At 34.3% G+C, this 20,997-nt stretch overlaps 4 protein-coding genes across 8 annotated transcripts; 1 reads left to right on the top strand and 3 right to left on the bottom strand.

Annotated features, from left to right (window-relative positions):
• Positions 1 to 125: 125 nt before the first annotated feature.
• Positions 126 to 1,178, bottom strand: LOC124828512 (uncharacterized). Its single transcript, XM_047301822.2, has one exon. The coding sequence runs from the start codon at positions 1,124 to 1,126 to the stop codon at positions 452 to 454; it is 675 nt and encodes a 224-aa protein (XP_047157778.1). The 5' UTR covers positions 1,127 to 1,178; the 3' UTR covers positions 126 to 451.
• Positions 1,179 to 2,398: 1,220 nt separating this feature from the next.
• On the bottom strand, positions 2,399 to 10,350 carry LOC124828511 (Peptidyl-tRNA hydrolase family protein). 4 transcript variants are annotated; one of them, XM_088112209.1, is made up of 13 exons: positions 10,192 to 10,350; positions 10,023 to 10,101; positions 9,843 to 9,928; positions 8,609 to 8,665; positions 5,342 to 5,366; positions 4,497 to 4,713; positions 4,330 to 4,414; positions 4,156 to 4,223; positions 3,935 to 3,985; positions 3,762 to 3,835; positions 3,089 to 3,147; positions 2,932 to 3,008; positions 2,399 to 2,629 (listed from the first exon to the last, which is right to left on the bottom strand). In XM_088112209.1, the coding sequence occupies exons 6-13, from the start codon at positions 4,707 to 4,709 to the stop codon at positions 2,513 to 2,515; spliced, it is 744 nt and encodes a 247-aa protein (XP_087968335.1). In that variant the 5' UTR covers positions 4,710 to 4,713; positions 5,342 to 5,366; positions 8,609 to 8,665; positions 9,843 to 9,928; positions 10,023 to 10,101; positions 10,192 to 10,350; the 3' UTR covers positions 2,399 to 2,512. The 4 variants fall into 4 exon arrangements, with proteins under 4 accessions (XP_087968335.1, XP_087968338.1, XP_087968336.1 ...); XM_088112212.1 differs by having other exon boundaries at positions 10,023 to 10,072; positions 10,192 to 10,344; XM_088112210.1 differs by lacking the exon at positions 5,342 to 5,366.
• A 514-nt stretch (positions 10,351 to 10,864) lies between these two features.
• Positions 10,865 to 15,632, top strand: LOC124838284 (plastidic glucose transporter 4-like). 2 transcript variants are annotated; one of them, XM_088112207.1, is made up of 9 exons: positions 10,865 to 11,272; positions 12,053 to 12,167; positions 12,532 to 12,599; positions 12,885 to 13,017; positions 13,100 to 13,199; positions 13,284 to 13,396; positions 13,764 to 13,857; positions 14,272 to 14,425; positions 15,095 to 15,186. In XM_088112207.1, the coding sequence occupies exons 1-9, from the start codon at positions 11,125 to 11,127 to the stop codon at positions 15,169 to 15,171; spliced, it is 1,002 nt and encodes a 333-aa protein (XP_087968333.1). In that variant the 5' UTR covers positions 10,865 to 11,124; the 3' UTR covers positions 15,172 to 15,186. The 2 variants fall into 2 exon arrangements, with proteins under 2 accessions (XP_087968333.1, XP_087968334.1); XM_088112208.1 differs by lacking the exon at positions 15,095 to 15,186 and adding an exon at positions 15,430 to 15,632 and having other exon boundaries at positions 10,866 to 11,272.
• Positions 15,633 to 19,447: 3,815 nt separating this feature from the next.
• Positions 19,448 to 20,365, bottom strand: ZFP6 (zinc finger protein 6). Its single transcript, XM_047313846.2, has one exon. The coding sequence runs from the start codon at positions 20,121 to 20,123 to the stop codon at positions 19,575 to 19,577; it is 549 nt and encodes a 182-aa protein (XP_047169802.1). The 5' UTR covers positions 20,124 to 20,365; the 3' UTR covers positions 19,448 to 19,574.
• Positions 20,366 to 20,997: the final 632 nt, after the last annotated feature.

Genomic DNA, 20,997 nt, shown 5'->3' with positions numbered 1-20,997 from the left:
AATTTATATACACCAGCAAGTACCAAATAAGTATTCAGTAATAGTTGATAAAACAGTTTATGAAAGCTCCATTTTTGGTAGTGCTGATAAACATTCAGTAAGAGATGATTAAATATCAGTTTAGCTAAGGGAAACCATGCTGCATATTCTGATATATTCCAAAGCACAATAGGCAAAATCCTTCCCAACAAACAGTTATTCTCTCTATAACAGTGTCATGGTGATGGATAGTTGGATACTCTCACAGATGATACAATCTTTACACTTACATAATAATAATAATGTAATGAACTCCCTCCCAAAACCAATTTAAAAGAAAAAAAAATCCAAACTGAAACTTACAAAAAGAATGAAAAGTAATAAATGAGCAGTGAAGACAACTATCACCAAACCTACAAAAAAGAAAATCAAAGGTTGAAGGAAACTCATTGCACTCCAGTTTCCACACTCCTCAAATGTGCTGTCTGTACCCTACAAAACTCTTTCTTGTCATCACTCTGCTATTCCTTCCTCCAACTCTACTCTCACCATTGATGGCATTAGCAGTAGCAGAAGACAAACTCTTTAGTTCATCAATGCTGGCATAGCTCTTCCTCGGCATGAGTATCCCACCACCACCACCACCACCACCCCTTTTCTTCTCACCTGCGTTCGCTGACTTACTCCCTCTTGCACTCGACAAAACACCACACGCACTCTTCGAAGGAGGTGTCAACTCCATCAAAGTAGGTAACACGTTACCATTCACCGGCTTCCTATTCTCCTTCCTCAAAGCAGCAGAAAAGTCAGGAACAGATTGTGCCACAAGAGAGGAGGACCCTTTTCTCCCAGAAACCACACCACCTTGAAACTTCACCTGTTTCTTCCTCGGTGGCGTCAAAACCTTCGCTTCTACCTCCATTTCCACACCCTCTTCCTCTTCTTCAAATTCTTGCTGTCTCATGTTTTTCATTCGAAGCTTTCTTTCCCTCAGCTCAGCGTATGCTTGGTATCTTGGTCCTCTCTCCAACTCCATCATGAGAAAGCCTTGCATTTGCGCGGAGGTGAGACTGATAAGGGAGATGGTGTCAACTGTGGGGTTTCTGTGTTGCTGCAGAGAGACGTTGCAAGGTTCTGATATTGTCATGTTGTGTTCATTCGTTACGAAGCTCGTTTCCTTTTTGTTCCTCTTATCGGAACTTTTCAGCGCTTTGTTAGAGTAAAATATTTGAGTTCGCAACGGTCTAATAAATCTAAGTCCAACGTTCTAAATAAGCTGGGCCCCACACGGTTGAAAAACCCCCGGTTCTCATATTATCACTATTAATTGCTACAATTTTTGTTGAAAAAAAGGAAATATTTAGTATATTAAAAATATAAAAAAATGGTTAAATATTGATTTACTATTGAGATAATTAGGAAATTTTAATTATTTAATAATTCACGGTTTGCTAACTAATCTAAAATAGATTTTCTTTGTGTGCTTTGAAAGTGTAACAACTAGGACCAGTGTTCTGTACGGAAAGTGGATAAATCAACATACAACAAAAAGTTAAACAAAAAAGGTATAGGGTATGAAATCGAATTTACTGTTTCATGAATTATTGAAAAAAATTCAATGTTTGACTAATTTTGTCTGACAAAATTAATAATAATAACTGCTGAAAAAAAATATTATCAGCAAAGAAATGAATGTGTCTCCAATAACTTTAGACAATCTCATCAATGACCGAAGTGTGTTAAAGGTATAATTTCTTAATATGCATTCTTATTGACACTCAGCTGTTAAATGAAATTTACTAAAATTATAATAAAATGATAAATGAAAGTTACTAAAAGATAACACTAAGAATCTCACGGCAAGACATCTTGTCATGTTTTTTATTTTATAATTTTCTTAAACACAATCAATTAAAAATTGACGTTTAGGTCATGAACTTAATTAAGGTATCAAGTTAGTAATGAAACAGGTGAATCATTAATTGACCAATAAAAAATTAATTTTTACATTTATATTCAAATGTTGAAATTGACAAGTGATGTGTAGGTTTCAACCCCCTTATATTACAAATGTCTAACTTTTATGCCACCTATTTACTTTACCCAACCCATTTACTAAAATATTCTACTTTTTCTTAATATAAAAAATTTCACTATCAAAAATAAATTAACAAATCCTAGAATATATATTCCAATACTGAAATGTCTTTTCTCTCTAACAATTTAAAATTATTGTCTTAATAGCAATTTACAAATTAGGTAATAAACTAACTGCTCTTTTATATTATATTTTGATCTAAAATATTTCCAGATTCATTATTCGAAATTATATTTTGTAATTACATAATCCAACTCATACTCTAAATATATAATTCAAAATCATATCTTAGGTTACATTATCCAAAATTATAACTCAATGTCCAATATAAAATTATTTCAAATTGTATAAATAAAAAATATCATTTCAGATTATCTGCTAACATACACATCAATTTCATCTAAAGCCAAAATTGGCTCATCCATTTGAGTGAAATTACACTTTATGGTACTTGTACTTTTGCCCTAAATTAAATTTATTGACATGCTGGTCAAAGCCTCTGAGCACAACTGTTCTTACAGCTACAACTCCTTGCTCCAATGAAGCATCAATCTGTCATTTGAAAAAGGAAACCCTAATCAAATTTCAAATTAGACATAAAGAAATGCACATTATAATGTAAATTGCTCTTTCACTCTTAATGAAATCTAGTGGCCTATCATAACTTATAACAGTATTTGACAGACTTATCAGTATTAAGTGCAGTGTAATTATAACAGAACTGATTGATCTTCTACAATTAAGTTCCAGTCAAAATAAATAACAAGACATAACAGGCGATTGTAAAGTATTATGCAAATAGCAATTATAAAAGAACTAAACCAATTCACACTTGGTAGAAGACTAGACGTAACCTGCTTTCGTTCCACAGAACTGAATTTTTGTAGAAGAAATGCTCTCAAGTCCATAGTTCCAGGAGGATTTCCAATTCCTACAAACACAAATTTGAAATACAGTACTACTGGGACAACTGAAGAAACCTTGTCAAGGTGACTGAGGCAAGGAACTAACCTACTGCAAGTCGAGGAAAAGCACTGCAACCATCCAAATGGCCCATCACATTTTTCAATCTGTAGCAATGTAAAACCAGCTATAGAATTTAATATTTCCCATTACAGTAAAAAATATACCAGTTCCCAATGCATTTCTTTAAAACAAAATTGGTCTGTATGAGGATGATTTCCTTGGTGTGTTATCAATAAAAACATTCAAGTCATATGAGATAATAAACTGTATTGGAGTAAAAGTCTTCTAAGAAAATAAAACAGCTACAATCCTATGTTTACAAAAGATAAGATTCAAATCATTATTTTAGTTCAAAGAAAACAGAGAATTAATGTTAGAGCATAATAAGTGTCAATCAAGTTAAAATTCAAACAAAAGAAATCTACTTTAGAGTTTAAACAAAAATGTGATACAGCTGTGTTCATTCACAAACCACCTCCTCAATAAGAAATTTCAATGGTCTTCCTGTCCACCTTATGTGCCACGATTACTGCACCCACTGTAACCTTAATTTTTGATATTTCAATTTCAGCCTTATGTCAAGAAGTTTATAAAAGGCCTGTTCACTGTCTCTCTATTCATACCGAATATTTGCTGAAGACCTATGATTTCAATTTCTGAAATCATGTTTTGTTCTGATATATAAAAAGTACTAAAATGAATAGAACAAAAGCATTACCCATTGTGATGTCCATGTCCGCCTTTTGGTTGAAGCTTTAAAACACCATTTGGCAGGCTTGTTTCATCATAAACCTGCATAAAATTTCCCAAAAACTTACGGCTAAATGAAAATTGCAAAACACATGTAAATTGTCGTTAACTGCTATTAAACAGAAGGTAAGAAATACATACTAGTAGAATATGACGCAAGGGTACTTGATAATATGCAGCAAGTGGCCCAACCTTCAAGAATATTAGAAGTAAGATAAAATTAGGAACCAAAAAGAAACACAAAAACTGACAGATCAAAGACTGTCAGTTTCAACAGTTATCTCTCTACTAATGTATGATGAAAACTAAAGTATTTGTGTGTCTTATAAAAAATCTATCCAATATTTACAGTAGAAACTGACCGACTCTCCACTAAAATTCATGTATGTCTGAGGCTTTGCCAACAAAATTGGTACTTCTCCGATGGAACCTGTACAGATCACGGAAGAAAATATAAGTCAGTGTTAGAATTTCCATGTAATCCAAAACTATGAGGGAAATAACAAAATAAAATCAATGCTTAGAGGATGATGCACCTATTCCAATCAAGGCCTTTGACTGTATTGTGTTCATCTTAATCCCTTCTTCTCGAGAAAGGCTATCAATTATTTCAAATCCAACCTAACAGAGGGCAAACCATAAGATTCGCTAAAATTAAATTGTATTCAATTTCAAGCAATTTCACAAAGAACTGAACAATTACATTGTGCCTAGTGCCATGGTATTTGTTTCCAGGATTACCCAAGCCAACAATGAGCCAAGGAGTATATTCCACTTTAGCACCATTACTTGTCTGTGATACCGAACAGCGAACAGAATGTCTTGTTTTAACAGAAGGTGTTTTCAAAAAACAAGGATGGCGAATGTTCCTCGGATAGCTTAAACAAAGGCCTGGGGCAGATGCCGCATGCAACATCGATCTGTCCAAATATGAAAAGGATATGTAAATGAGTATGAAAAAACATCTCATTATATAATTGACAATAACAACTAAGGTATCAGTAAACCCAATTTTCAGTAAAACCACTTACAACCTCAACATTATAAACTTTTGCTTGGACCAATGTTGTCAAACTCGAGTAACTCATAAGAGATATGCATACACCAAACACTATATTCATAGATATGAACGTAAATTACAGAAAATATAGACAAGAAAAACAACTCATGATAAATCACAAATACTAAGATCGAATACATAACACCACTGCTTTCATAGGTCATAAAATAACTCAATAACTAATAAATTCATAAGTGCTAAATACAAATTATGAAATAACAGAACACTCCAAATCTAAATGGCAGCAAGAACAAAGAAAACCCCAACAGTTGGTATCACTGTCCGCGAAGAAAACCTATCATACAAAGGGATTCTTGCATAAAACGCTCTCTTAAGATTTTCCAACAAAGCTAAAATTTGAGACTTTAGATGAAACGGAAGAACAGAATTAGATGAAAAAGGGAATGGGAAAAAAAGAGGAGAAACTGAGGGAAATGGATAGATAATGTAAAGAAATAAATGAGAAAGTGAACAGAGACAGTGCTTACCGGATAGATATTGTAGCAGTAGCAACTGCAATTGCAAACGAAACAAAATCAGAAAACAAAACACAAAAAAGAGTTAGCGGATATCTATGTTGTTCTTCTCCCTTTCCTTTTCATCTAATCTAATCCTACGCTCTTTGATAAACCCTCCTTCCCAGCCGTTGGATCTAGTTCCCAATATCTAGTTCAAATTAAAGCCTCTCTTTTTTATTACACAAATAAAAATCATCACTACAAATACTAAATGTATATATCCAATTGTTTTTCTTGTTTAAAATCTGAACTTTGGTGAATATGTAATTGAAAAGAGAAGTTTATATAGAAGCTATGAGATGAAATGTTAGGTGGAAAGATTTGCAGTATAAAGTGTGAATACGTGGATTCAGATGTATCACCAAAAATATGCTATAAAAGTAGAATGACATTATTTTTGAATTGCATTTAATTAATACAAGGGCAATATCACTACGGTGGGTGTCATCTAACACGCAATGTAAGCGCAAAACATGTCTTTTCTAGCTTAAGTCAGGACCAGACATGTTAACTAATATCAAAACAAGCCTAATATTTTAATATTTCACTTTAAGGCGATTACGTTGAAAAAGTTGCTGGACAAATCCAGCTCCTGGATAGCAGCACCACTGCTATTTTTGCCACTGTTATCACCGACAAAAGGTGGCAATTCACCAGACAGATGATTGTAGCTCAAATCAAGAACCACCAAGTGACTGAGCAATGAAAAAAGCTGGTGCTGGAGACCACCAGATAATCTGTTATGGGAGAGATTAAGGTGAGAGAGAGAAGAGAGGTTTGTGAGAGAGGGGGAGATGAAGCCAGTGAGGCCTCTAGAAGGTAGCAAAAGATGTGTGACTCTAAGATCCCCATCACAAGTAATGCCTTCCCAAGCACAGCAGTCAAGAGAATCAGACCAATTCAGAGAAGGAAAAGGTGGAGAGGTGGATATGTTCCCAGAGAAAGCCAAGAGGGAGAGTTTATCAATCTGACTACAAGAGGAAACATGAACAACAAACAAGGAGAAGAGGAATAAGGGGACTATGATAGAGACCATGAAGTTGGAAACCATGTAAGAATTGTAAAGGGAATATGCAGAGGAAGATGAAGATGGTGATGGCATGAGAAAAACTGAGAGAATGGAGTGTTTGAAGTGATGGTTGGTCATGAGAGAGTGGAAATGAGAAAGAAGAGGAGGAGGGGGACATAAGGGGGTGAAGAACCAATGTAAGAAGAGATAGTTGGGGTGGCATGGGAGCAAGGAAGACCATGACCATCCATTGACAAGGGAAGCAAAATGAAGGGTGGGAGAGAGAGAGAGAAAGTGGAAGGGTGACGTTGACAACTGGGGATTTAGATATACATACACATAGATAATATTTAGATTTTAATTATCATTACCACTGTAACAACTCATTGCAGTTCATAGTAAATATAATTCATCTGGTGTTTATGTTTATTTTGAAAAACTGTGGATGAAGCAAGAAAAGAAAAGAAAAGAAAAGAAAGATTTTTGATATAGTTGTTGTTCTACTATTGATCTTAAAGAAAGTAGAAAATAGTTGTTGAGTTGTTATATTATATAGAGGTTGCAGACACAACAGTTTTCTTAGTTCTCACATTTTGCAAGAATTCTCATTGTATTCAAATTGAGAAAAAGGTATCTTACATAAAGGAAACAGTAGTCTGCTTCTTTGATTTCCAAGAGATCAATGAAGAGTCAACAAAAACTCAAAAGCCAATGATAGACCTTCTGGTATCCAAACAGCAAGCTCATCTGAATTGGCAAAGGCCGAGAGTCTAAGGTCTGATGAAGCAAAGAAGAACAAGCCATGAGCAGGGGATCCATTGAGGTAATGAAAGATTCTTTGAGCAGCATTGTAATAAGTATCAAGAGGTTTGCATAGAAATTGGCTGAGTTGTTGTACACATAATCAATATCTTGCTTGATGATGGTGAGATGCAAAAGTTTGCCAACTAACTGCCAGTAACCAGCAGCATTAGATAAAAGTTGTCCATGATTTGCCATAAGTTTAATAGAAGGATCAGAAGGAGTGTTAGTAGGTTTAGAACCAATCAAACCACTGTCATCGAGAAGTTCAAGAATATATTTTCTCTGATTCATGTGAATTCCAGATTTGGACCTTGCAATTTCAAGACCGAGAAAGTATCTTAAAGATCCTAGGTCTTTGATTTTAAATTTGGTATCTAAGATGTGCTTAAGATGATTAATTTCTGCCATATCATTGCTAATTAAAAAAATATCATCCACCTAAACAAATAATGCAGTAAAAGAAGTAGAAGCAGATTTGACAAACAAAGCTTGATCTGCAGAAGATTATTCGTAATTAAGAAAAAGAAGAGTAGCAGATAAGGTACTATGCCATTGTCAACAAAGGGGAAGTAAACTAGGAGGAGGGACAAGATGAATTGGCAAAAGCTAGGCTTTTAGATGATGACATTTTCCTGGGTAAAGTTATAGATAAACCTAGTAAATTCATGAAGGGACAGATAAAGAGGACAAGGATGTTTTTTGATTTTGATGAGGCAGAGAAAGGAGTTGCAGAGCTAAACCCTGCTAGCAGGTGGCCAGTGTGGGCATCCACAAATTCCTAAACAAAAACAAATTCAATAATTTGCCATTTTAGAGTTTAACGGAATATTATCTTTCCGTCTTGTGAAAGAAGTAATTCCTTGATAGTACAAATTAACAAAGATGAGGAAGAGCTTGAGCTTCCTTTCTTTGATCAAGCTACAATTACCCAAAGCAACTTATGGCTTCTCAATTAACAATGTATATGGTAATCACATCAAAACCATTAAACTAAATACAATAGCTATTTACTCATTAAACAAAACATAATAAATGTTTCCTCAACGAGTACAAGTGAACTACTAGCTTCAGTGAAGGAAATAAAGCATAAAGAAGCAAGTTATTTCAATTCTATTTCTTAAACATAACTATCATACTGAAACCATTGATTCAGATAAAGAGGGAAACTCATAGCATACATCGTATTGAAGATCAACATCTACATTCTTAAAAGTTCATATCAACAATACACATATCAAGTTAAATCATTCGGTCAGATCATCTAGCTCACATTTGCAAGTCAAGTTATGAATTTCAACCAAGTTCATGAAAGAAGAACATAATAGAAGTCAACCATACATGAACCATTACAAAAACACACTTAACTCTCCTATTAAAGCAAAAGAATAATCAGCAGTAAAGACTAAAACACATAGGAAACATACCTTTAAAGCCCTCTCGATCTTCACTAAACAATACAACACCAGCTGAATGAAGATATTCTAAAAATGCACCAAAGGGTTCCATACACCGACCAAACCACACACCATTTCGTGCCCGGAAAAAAAAATATACATGTTAGGGTTTTTTGATATCACAAATTAAGGTATTTAGGAAAAAAAATATACATATTAGTGTTAGTCCATGTTCTCATTACATTGTGATATAATGCGTGGAAAATGAAGCTCCACAGCTAAGTCCCAACTAGCCTAACCAGGTTGCAAGCATTGGGCTGGAGGTGGGGGTTCTGGGTTTGGTTAAGGCTATCCCTAAGATGAAGGATATCTAAAGCCTACTGATCTACTGAGCCTCACAGTTGTATACACCATGGCATGAGGATCTTTTATGACAACGAAAAGTGTCAGAGTCACGAATTTGAGTAAAGGGGACCAATATTGAATATGTAACATGTATCATCTTCATACATGGTTGTACTTTAAAAGAATAGGAAAGACTGAATTGTTCTGTTGTCTAAAATGTTGAAAATTGATACAAATATATAGATTCGAATGAGGTGACCTGAATTAAAGAAATAAGGAAGCAAATGAAAAATTAAAAATGTACACAATCAACCCCTACATACTGTAATTGAAGTCACAGTCGTACTTAATAAGCTATATAATCTTATCATATAGGGTGGGTCCATGCCTACACTTGTGAACCTACTTTTCATAGAAATTAAAGTGTATCAACAACTTTGGGTTAATTCAACATTAAAGTATTTTGATACCATTGCACCATCAGGTTCGTTAACCTCCAACTCTCGATCAACTTGTATGGAACGTGCCAAACATCTTTTATCCATAATCCAATATAAGTACAAAGTCAGTTCAACTAACATGCACACTAACTACAACAAAATCTATCTAAGGGTAATCTAAAAATCCACTAAGTTGTCTAAAACAGTTTTTAATGTTCATCTAACACAACTAAGAAGTACTTGTTTTGGTGAAATTCAAATCAAATTTAGAATGAAAAGCCAAACAATTTAAACTACTACTAAACTAAGTGAGTGAAATCTATCAATTTAAGACACTACACTAATAATGGTCTAAAAACAACTAATTAGCACAGGAAGTGTTGATTCAAGATATACTAAAGTAGTATATATGACCTTTTATATCACCTTTCAATAACAGCCAATAAAAACAAATCGCAATCTAAGAAATTCAGACTTACCAAGTGCAGAAGGCAATTGCAGCTGGAGCTTATCTCTTCCACTTCCAAGAAACCAACCTAGGGTTTCCAAAATTGCGATTTCAAACCTCCAAACAACAACGACCGAAAATAGGTCAATGTAACAACACCCAGAGAAAACAAAACTGAAATAAACCTCAAATCTAAGCGATTCAAACTTACAACGAGCAGGAGGCAACTACAACTCGAGCTTCCAGTTCGAAGAAACCAACCTAGGGTTTCCAAAGTCGCGATATCAAACCTCCAAACAGTAATGACCAAAAATAGGTCAATGTAACAACAAAAAGAGAAAATGAAAATAGAAATTAACCTCAAAGCTTGGCTTACTCACCGCAGAGAACAGAAGAGGTGCGGGACTGACAGTGAAGAAGTTCAGTGCAGAAGAGGTGCGAGAATGAAGGTTCGCGAAGAGGGAGAGGTTCGGGAATGGAAGTTCAGTGCAGAAACTTTTAATTCTTTTTTCGAGAATGTATTTTTTTGAGAGTGAGAGGGGGAAATTTTGGACCTTTCAATTAAATTTTTAATTTTCTTTTTCCAACAGCCGTATATAATTTTTGTCAGCTTATTTATGCATACTAGATACGGATCAATCCCTATAAAGTATCTACGCAAAAACGCCAAAATTACATACAACAATATTCGTATATAATACATTTATTACATATCGATTTAATCCATATATAATTATCCATATATAACTGACTATTTTCTTGTAACGTGAGACTTCGCTGTGAAAGTTTCAACAACGAAAACCAAGGCAGCTTTACGTATACGATTTTTAGTATTTTATGATTTGTGGAAGTAGCTATTATATTAGGGTTGGGCTGTGGCCATAACATAGATAAGATTACACATAGATAAAAGTAAAATTATCAGACCTCGTCTGCATGATAAAGTGGAGATTGATCAGTTCTATGATATTCTCGTACAATGACATTTTATTTGAGTTTAATTTTCATGCAACTTTTTTTATATTTTTTTAATTATATAATCTGAAATAATTCTGACAAATATTAATCCCAACAAGCAACGAGTCGAATATCTTAATTTCGTCAATTGTTAGGTAATTTCCTGACACAGGCAATTGGATTTGGAGTGTCCTAGATTCGCTTCCTGGTTTGGTTCGTACTATTGTACTTGCTTTTACTTTCCATGGTTTCGGAGTCTAATCAGATAATGTGCAACGGAACCACTTCGTGGGTTCAGAAGCAAAGGGTGTCTGTGAGTTTTTGTGAATTCCAAAGAGAGAGTAAGAAGAGTGTGCATGAGCATGAGTAGTGGAAGCAGCTGGTGGTGTGGTTTGAGGCCTGCTTCCTTCAACATGGCAACCGAGTTTTCTGCTAGAGGAAACACTTCTGGAGGCATTTTTGGCTCCTCTGCTAAGCCTAGATCACTCAGGGTTCAGTCTTCTGGTTTGTTTCTCTTCTGTTGTTCATGCCTTTTCATGTTCTTATTCATTCTCAGCATCTCTTTTTAATGCATACCAAAAACATGTTTCTTATTGTGGTCGATTTGTTGACTTGTTAACAATTGTTTTCTAATACACTAACACGAAATTTCATTCAAATGTTATGGAATTTCCTCAGTTAGAGTTTATTGTAGGACAATACTTAGATGCATAGGTGGTGTTCTTGTTTGTTGTTCTATTTTCAGAATTAGAGTTTGCCATTGGTAGCATGCGTCTTTTTAGAATTGAAGTTCGGCTCTGGCGAATACGTCCATGGTAAGGTAAAGTCTGGCAAGTGGCCAGTGATAGATAACTAGATGAATCATAGGAGGCAGTGAGGAAGAGATGCTGTGACCATGTACTCAGAGAATAGAAAAACCGCTATAGGGGAGATGAAAAACCATAATCCCAGAGACTTTTTAGAGTGATATCAAAAATAAATCCGACTCAAAGCGGACAATATCAACGTGGAGATTTATGTGTGTGTCATTCCTTCCTACAGTTGGTATAATCTACTTTGACCTTTGATACAAACCTTGTTATGTGAAATTTCAATTCTAATTAGAGAACAACACAAGGAACATCTAACGAATTGTATCTAGTTTTGTTCTTTTATTGCATCATCCTTTACAAACTGCATTTTATTTTTGTCAATTGTTGATAGATCTTAATTCCACATCCATAATGTGAATGATATGAATGTGGTTGAGTTTCTCGACTATTACTAAGCAAAACCACGTTGCAGATGAAGATGTTGAGGATCTTCTCGCCAATAATATTTCGGGCAAACCTTCTGGAACTGTTCTTCCCTATGTTGGTGTTGCTTGCCTTGGAGCAATGTTATTTGGGTATCATCTTGGGTACGAATTTCATTTTCATTTGATATAGAGATCAATTAACGTATAATGCAGGATATCATATTCTGTGTATAGCAATCTTAAAGATGAATTTTAACACGGATAAGAATTCTTTATTATTATTTTTTTAACGGATGATTTTTAACTTATGCTAAAACTTTAGTTTATCGAGAAGTTTGGCTAACTTTTTCCTTCTTATTTTCTTCTTTGGAAAGGGTTTATAGATAGGTTTATCCTAACAGTTCCTTAGCGAATGACTTTAGCCACATTTTCTTGTCTTAAGTTATCAGCAGTAAGAAACGCACTGGAGTTCTGTGATGAACTTTCCTTGTTATAGTACTAATTAACAGTACCCTTTTTGGTATAGGGTAGTAAATGGTTCTCTTGAGTACCTTGCCAAGGATCTTGGAATCATCCAAAACACTGTTCTACAAGGTACACCTTTTTTTTCTTAATTGTAGTTGCAAATTTGTTTACACGGTTTGATTCATATTATCAGAAAAAGAAATTACAGATTCCAAAGCATATCTCTTGCTCTTTAGCTTTTTAATTTGTTAGGCATATTTTCAGCATATATTCAAACATGGATTTTTATACTTCTTAATTTGGCTTTTATATTTATCATGAGAAAACTTCAGCTTATCTCTAAATTCTAATTTGACTTGAATATGAACATTAATTATTCTCTCATTATTTTGATTGGAACTAATCCATGATCAGGATGGATTGTGAGTGCACTGCTTGCTGGTGCTACTGTTGGTTCATTTACTGGTGGAACATTGGCTGACAAATTTGGCCGGACTAGGACTTTTCAGTTGGATGTAATCCCTCTGGCAATTGGAGGGTTTCTTTGGTCAGTCAATTGCTCTTGGGTATAAGGTTTGATCATTTATGTATTTTTTAGATTGATGAGTTAAATTATGCTACATTTACAGTGCTGCTGCTCAGACTGTTCAAACAATGATCATTGGTCGCTTGTTAGCCGGTATAGGAATCGGTGTAGCATCTGCAATAGTACCACTTTACATATCTGAGGTGATAGCCTTATAAACATGTTTAACCTGTGATCATATGTACATATTTTCTATGGATCACGTGGTGATTCCTACAAATGGACAGATTTCTCCAACCGATATTCGAGGTGCCCTTGGATCTGTTAATCAACTTTTTATATGTATTGGGATTCTTGCAGCACTGCTGGCTGGTTTGCCTCTGGAGGGAAATCCTAGATGGTATTGACTGTTTGAGTTGTTTCATTCTACCATCTTATCAGATCTTATCAGTTGTCAGCTGTTACTTCTTGAGCTTATTTTCCACAGAGCATGTATATTAGTGATGTAAATGACTATATTCAGTGTGAATTTTAGAAGTGAAATCCACATATTATTAGCATTCCATGAGAAAGAAAGTGGAGCTTTGTCCTAGAAGATAATTTTGCAAAGTAATTCCTTTCATTAGTAGTATTCCTAGAGAGTTTTGAAGCATGGCCATTATCGAGTATCATGGTTTTTACTTGGAAGATCTGGAATCATTTGTTTGTTTGTTAATGAAATGTGTGTTCATTAGCATACACCCTCTTCTCCCTCGTTTAATTATCAGGTGGCGGACAATGTTTGGAATTACTGTAGTTCCATCTTTTCTGTTAGCGCTTGGAATGGCTATTTCTCCAGAAAGTCCTCGCTGGCTTTTTCAGGTTATCTGGCAATTTTATACATTCTCTTATAGCAGAACAACACATTTACAAGACAAGCAGCTTGAATTGCTGCTCTAAGTTTCTTTTCTTATATAAGATTACTACTTTTAGACACATCAATAACACCCTGTTAAATATACCTTGGATTATAGTCTCCTATGGTGTAAACTTTTCAAACTAACCATCAACATGTTCAAAGGAAAGAACTTATGTTATGTTTTAAATGTCTAAAGACACTATCGGGATCCTTAAAGCTTTTAAATGGGTTAATTTTTACAGTTATGGTGGTCATGTATAATCTCAATACCAAAGATGATGTCTAGTTTTTTGCGAAGTTTGTCATTAATAGTTTAGTGAAATTGCTGTAATTTTCTTGTATATATTTTTGATAAAATTACATCTGTTACCTTGTAGCAAGGAAAAATATTGGAAGCTGAAAAGGCTGTTATAACACTGTATGGAAAGGAAAGAGTGGCTTTGGTTATGCAGGACCTGACAGCAGCGAGTGAAGGTTCTTCTGAACAAGAAGCTGGATGGTTTGATCTGTTTAGTAGTCGATATTGGAAAGGTATTCCAAAACTTTACTCTAGTTTAATTCCAGGTTTGATTAAGAAGGGCTAAGGTTTCTAGGGTATTAAGGCAGAATTTTTACAGTAAAGAACTGCTGTTTCATCTGTTAATTTAATTTCTATTGATGCTAACCTGCAGCTTTTGAAAGTTTGGTCATAATTATGTTAATTTGAGAGCGTTTATGTGCAGTAAGATCAAACATAAATACCATAACATGACCAACGTGAATATGCATGGAACTGGGGAAGTTAATTTTCTTGTTTCAAACTTGGTATGAGACCTTGTTTTTGTTAGGATTCCAAGTGAGTCTAAGTCTCACATTGGATAGAAATGAGAAAGTAGAGTACCATATAAGATTGAAGATCTATTAAGGTTGTGGGTAGAGAGTGATGTCAATCTCTTACGTGGTTGAACTCATATGTCATTGGTATTTTATCTTCTCAATGAACCTCCTTCTCGATATATTTAACAGTTTTACCTTCTGAATTTGTTAGCACATTTTTTCTTTCCTTTTCCCTTGATTAGTTATGATGAGATATATGCTAATTATGTTGTTGCAGTTTATGTTACGGATTTGTTGATCTAATGTCAACTTTTTAGTTTGCTCTGGATTTGATTAATGCTTTAATGAGTTGGTGTAGCACTTATAAAACATTCCATGTTGCAGTTGTGAGTGTAGGGGCAACACTTTTCTTGCTACAGCAGTTATCTGGAATAAATTTGAATATTAATTTCAAAAAATAGAATGATACAAATTTGTACATGTAAAAAATCAGGTAAATATAACATTAATAATTACTATGGTTTATTGTTTTTATTATTAGGTTTAATATCAATTTTGGTCCAATCTTTGTCAATTTTATTCGAAATGGTACTAATTTTTTAATTTTTTTTTCAATGTTGTCCTAAAGAATGTAATTTATGTTCAATTTAGTCCTTCTTTCAAATGGTGTTTAAATCATTAACAACGCACAATTAATTGCCCACGTGGATTCCTTTCAGGAACAGTGAGGTGGAAGGCAGGAAGAGGTCGAGCAGTAAGACTTTGTTCTTTTGGAGTGATTTAGGGAAGATGATTTGGAGGAGATGATTTGAATGGATTTGAGTGGATTTCAGGGTAATTTTTTGGTTGTTTTTTTGAGTGGATTTGTGAGTAATTGAGAGTAGATTTAGAAGTAAAATTTGTGAGAATTAGTGTAGGATTTGATTCATGTCAAAGTTTTAAAAAATTTGTTTAATTAGTAGAAATTAAAGATTACCAAAATACCCCTAGTTATTAAAATAATATAAAATGATAATTGTTAATATTATATTTAATTATAAAAAAAATTATAAAAAGTAAAAAATTAAAAAATATATTAAAATTAATTTTTAAAAAGTAAAAAAATTATAATTTAGTGAAATGAATACTATTAATACATGACATGCTATTAATATTTTTTTTTAAAATAACTTAATTAAAATATTTTTTCAAAAGTTAAGATAGAATTAAAACTTAAAAGAAAAATAAAAACTAACTTAACATGGTTAAACTAAAATGGAACCGAGTAATTAGAACTAGAGCAAAAAAAGGCATATTAAAAAGAAGGGCATTTTATAAATAAGAAAAATAAAGTGATTATTGAAAGAAAAAAGGGTTAGCTTAGAAAAGGGTTTTTTCTGGTGAGTAAGGAAACAAGGTGTAGTGAGAGCAAGGGTTTTTTTCAGGTAATATATGGCAATAGCCGAGCAATGCAGTGCTAACGCAGATGGGGAGCACGGCGATGGAGAAGACAGAGGAGGTACTCCGCAGCGATGAGCTTCTTCGCCAACAACGTGAGGTTTTCTTTCTAATGTTTGTTGATTTTGTAGATTACGGAGAGGCTTCGAGATCCTCGAGGTCTTCGCAGAGGTGCCTTGGCGGGGTCTGTTCTTCGAACTAATGGTGGTGTTCGCCAAATGCGAATGCGTCATGAGAGTTACGAAGAGGAATTGAAAACTGCAATTTTGATTTGAATTGGAATCTCGTTTTGGTTTCAGAAACGCTGAAGTGGTTCGAAGAGGAACCGCTTCTTCCTCTCTTCTTCATCTTCTTCACGGTGATGACATTTTATAAAAAGATTGAGGGTAAAAAGAACATTTCACCGTGAATCCGTTTAAATCTTCGCAAAACTGCGAGACATGAAAAATTCCTATATCTCGCAAATCTTCGCAAATCCTTTCATGTGAACGCGTTTTTTATCGCAAATCATCTCTCGCAAATTTTCAGGAACAGTAATTTCCCACAAGCGAACAAAGGCTAAGGGAGAAGAAGAAGGGAACCTAACGGTTGAAGAGGTGAGACTACCGAACGGTGGAAGCACGGGAGCTGATCGGTTCGCCAGAGGGATTTGCGATTTAAGCTCGTGGTCTTGCAGATTTCTGGTTTTTGTGGTTTGTAGGTTTGGGGTTGGCGAAGATGATGGAGGTGTGTTCCACGGCGGCGCATTGAAGAAGGGAGAGTGGTAGTAGTAGTAGCGACGACCATGGAGATTTCGCTGTTGGTTATGAATGTTGTACGAAACTCACGATTTAGGTTGGTGCTAGAGGAGGAAGACTCGTGATTTGCTGCAGGTTTGATGGCGTCGCGGATGGAGATGTGGTGTTTGCAGGTTCTTGCGTTGAGTGACGCGATTCTTATGGCGACGACATCCTAAATGGGCTTTGCTGCGCAGTGGCGGCGACCTAAGGTTTTGGAAGCGCGAGGAAGATGATGCGCGAAGATGGTGGCCTGGCGAGCTGAGACCCTAATCAGAAATACATTTTCAAAAATTAGGGCTTAGGTGGTGGAGAAGATGATGGAGGTGCGAAGATGGTGGTTGACCGTGGTGGCGGCGGTTAAGGTTAGGTGGTGGCTAAGGTTTCTGTGTAGGGGAAATTAAGGCTTCTGGAGGTTGGAGATGATGATGACGTGTCAAAGGTAATGTATCATTTATTGCATATCTCGACAGTGCACGTTAACGATTTAAATACCCTCTGCAAAGAGGACTAAATTGAACATAATTATATTCTTTAGAACAAAATTGAACAGAAAAAAAAATTAAGACCATTTTAAATAAAACTGAAAAAAATTGGGACCAAAATTTATATGAAACCTTATTATTATAACCAAATTTCTTAGTTATTTTTATTACTATTTTATATACTATTACGTGTAATTATTTACCATGACAAAGTTCAAACAAAAAGAAAAACCACAAGAATAACCAGAAATCAAGATATATATGAGACAGAAACATGTAAGAGATGGACCAAATTGTAGAGTGGAGTTTTAAAAGAGAAAAAAAAAGGACATGTATTAAGAAAACTGTATATTTTTACAAATGGAGTCCAAATAAAATTCTTTGGAATTGGGACAAAGTGAAATTAGAAAAATAGAAAGAAACCATAATGTTTTGAACTTGATTTAATAAACAGTATAATAATTAAATTTTTATTCTCAATTAATATCAAAACAGAACTATGTCAAATGATGTACCATTTCAAATGTTATTCGAAAATCATTTCAAACGTTAAATGAATTTAATAAAATTTAATTAAAAAAACTAAATTCATATGTTTTTAAAATTAGAGAACTATTAGATTCACATTTTTTTAAAAAAACTAGTTTTAATTTTTACTAAAATTTAAAAAATTAAAAATAAATTTAACTCTTTAAGTAATTATGCATATAAAAAAAACAAGCAATTTGTTGAATTAAAAAATTAACATTACCGACGTGATTTAATCCAATTGATCAAATTTATATTAGTCTATAATTGGTTCAATTTACAAAGAAATTATTAAAAAAGTTCTGGTTTTGTCTTGAGTTTGAATGTTACTTTCTCTCTCTCTCTCTCTCTCTCTCTCTCTCTCTCTCTCTCTCTCTATATATATATATATATATATATATATATATATATATATATTAATGTAAGTCAAATAATAAAACTCTAATATCCAAATAAATAAATAAAAGAATAGAGTTAACGAACAGGATAGTAAGTTGAAATGAGTCATTACAAGCATAAGACAAATTAAAATACGTATAATAATCAATAAAGCAAATAGTATATATAAGTTTTACCATAACAAAAACTAATTTGGACTCATTTTAATTCGAAGATTTACCAGGCTGTGTGATATGTGACATAATTGCACATGCATCTTCTATTCAGTAACGACAGCACAGAAGACAATTATTGAGGGAACCCAAATTTACTTTCTGGAATAGATTGTACCATCAAAGTCAATGCATGTTCTTAGAAAGCCGATCGACGCTTAGTAGAATCTCGTCAAAGAGTGGGTGCTATATTTCAGTGGATGATGTATATATGCACTGCAAATGTGAAAAACATCTTTAGAATTGGATTTTAAATCTAACTCAATCCTACAAAATCGATTCAGCTTGTAAGACAAGGTTTGCACCTCACTTATATATTATAAATTGATCTTATCACTAATCGACGTGAGACTTCCAACAAAACAACCATACAAATCATGTTTTCTTTGAAAGGAAACATTTACTCTAATACCAATTACACGGAAGATGGTCAGACACTATGTCTATGTAATAGTAAGATATTTATTTTTGATATTGTTTCATATAAGGTTTGAGAGCAGTTGATATTTTTTCGTTGGATGGTCTACTGATATTTATTTTTAGTATTGTTTCAAATAAGATTTTAGATCGATGGATCATTTCTTTGTTGGATGATCGACTGTGAAATCTTTAATTGACTGAATAGTCATAGAGTACATCATGTATTATTTTAAAAAACTTTTTTATATATTTTATGTATATATAAACTCTTTCCTATCTTATTTTTGTTTGTATGTTATATACACATTGTTGTTGTTGTTAATAATGTTGTGGATTTGTAAGATTGATCAAGTAGTCCTTTTTATACTCAAACTTGCTTAAATATTAGGTTGTTGGAAATGAAATATATAAATAAATAATATCCTCATCGTGAATGACCCGTGTCATATATATTTGTTCGAAGCGGATCGGCATGAAAAATGTATAAAAATATTTCCCAACGACTCTAAATACTTATATAAAATTTACATTGGCATACAACTCAGAATACAAGGCTGTTCACACATGGTGCTAAATTGAATGAAAAATTAATCTACCTCACAATAACTCATAGGCTAAGATGCAAATCCAAACCACCACCACCGTTACCTCTGCCGTTGAAGCTGTGGCCGTTGAAGCCACCGATCTCCGCCGGAGGATTGCGATGGCCAAGGCCACCAGTGATGGAGGCACCGGCCGTGGCATAGACTCGTCTTCCGGGAGTCACAAAAGCCACTCCCGAGTCATACGCACCACCACCTGACCATGCATGTGGTGTGCATAGCCACGATAAAGGTGGCTGAGATTGTGGTGAGAAGGTTGATACGATGGTGTTGTGAACGTGTGAAGCCACAAAGCCGCGAGCAGCCTGCATTTGAGCACGTTTCAAGAGCTGTCTCTCTTTCTTGTGCGCGTTTTGGTGCCCACCAAGTGCCTGTGAGTTTGCGAATTCTCTGAAACAGTACTGACACTCGTATTTTCTTGCAATGAAAGGCTCAGAATCGGAACCTGCTTCGCGATCGGTTTGATCTTCTGGGGACTTGTTAATGTTGATGCCGAAGAGCTTTAGGGGTGGGGTATTAGCAGTGGATTTTGCATGGTATTCAACTTCAGCCATGATGGAAGGAAATTAAGATATCTATCTCTATTGGAAAGAAAAGTGATTAAGAAGATGATGAACCAAACTGTGTGGTTAAGCACTAAATGTGGACATGGATGTGTGTGTGAACTACAAAGTATGAGAGGCTTTATAAAAGGGTTCGAGTGAGACTTCGCTGTGAAAGTTTCAACAACGAAAACCAAGGCAGCTTTACGTATACGATTTTTAGTATTTTATGATTTGTGGAAGTAGCTATTATATTAGGGTTGGGCTGTGGCCATAACATAGATAAGTTTACACATAGATAAAAGTAAAATTATCAGACCTCGTCTGCATGATAAAGTGGAGATTGATCAGTTCTATGATATTCTCGTACAATGTAGTAATTTATGTAATAGAAAACTGATACGGTTGATGATGTGGTAAAAAAGCTACTTTCACAAATCAGTACAGTATAAAAAACCAGTTCCACTGATGCAGTGTAAATAAATATTATACATCGAAATATGCATCTATGTTAATCATACTGATACATAATTGATAGTAGACACCTATTAGATAAAAAAATGATAATAAGTGAGGGTGGTTTAGGCATATAAAACAAAAGGGTATCTAGGTTTTGGCTGTGAAAGCTAGATACGTTAGCAATCTAGCTCAAGCATATATATAATGACTCCACCATGTGTCAGACCTTTTTTGGCATGGCTCAAAAACCAGGAAGATGTATATGAACTCAGTATGAACGAACTTGACATCATTGGTGCCATAAGTAAAATCTAAAGTGATGGTTAATTTGTTGATCTTCTTTGATTAAAGTGTTAGTTTAATATTGTGATAAAATCATTAGTATCCGAAAAGGAAAAAAAGGGCATTTTGCAAGGCGAAAAACATA

This window comes from Vigna umbellata, chromosome 4, assembly GCF_029865625.1.
Source record: "Vigna umbellata cultivar VRB3 chromosome 4, Vumbellata_1.0, whole genome shotgun sequence".
Classification (NCBI taxonomy): domain Eukaryota; kingdom Viridiplantae; phylum Streptophyta; class Magnoliopsida; order Fabales; family Fabaceae; genus Vigna; species Vigna umbellata.
This window is presented reverse-complemented; position numbering and strand designations above follow the sequence as displayed.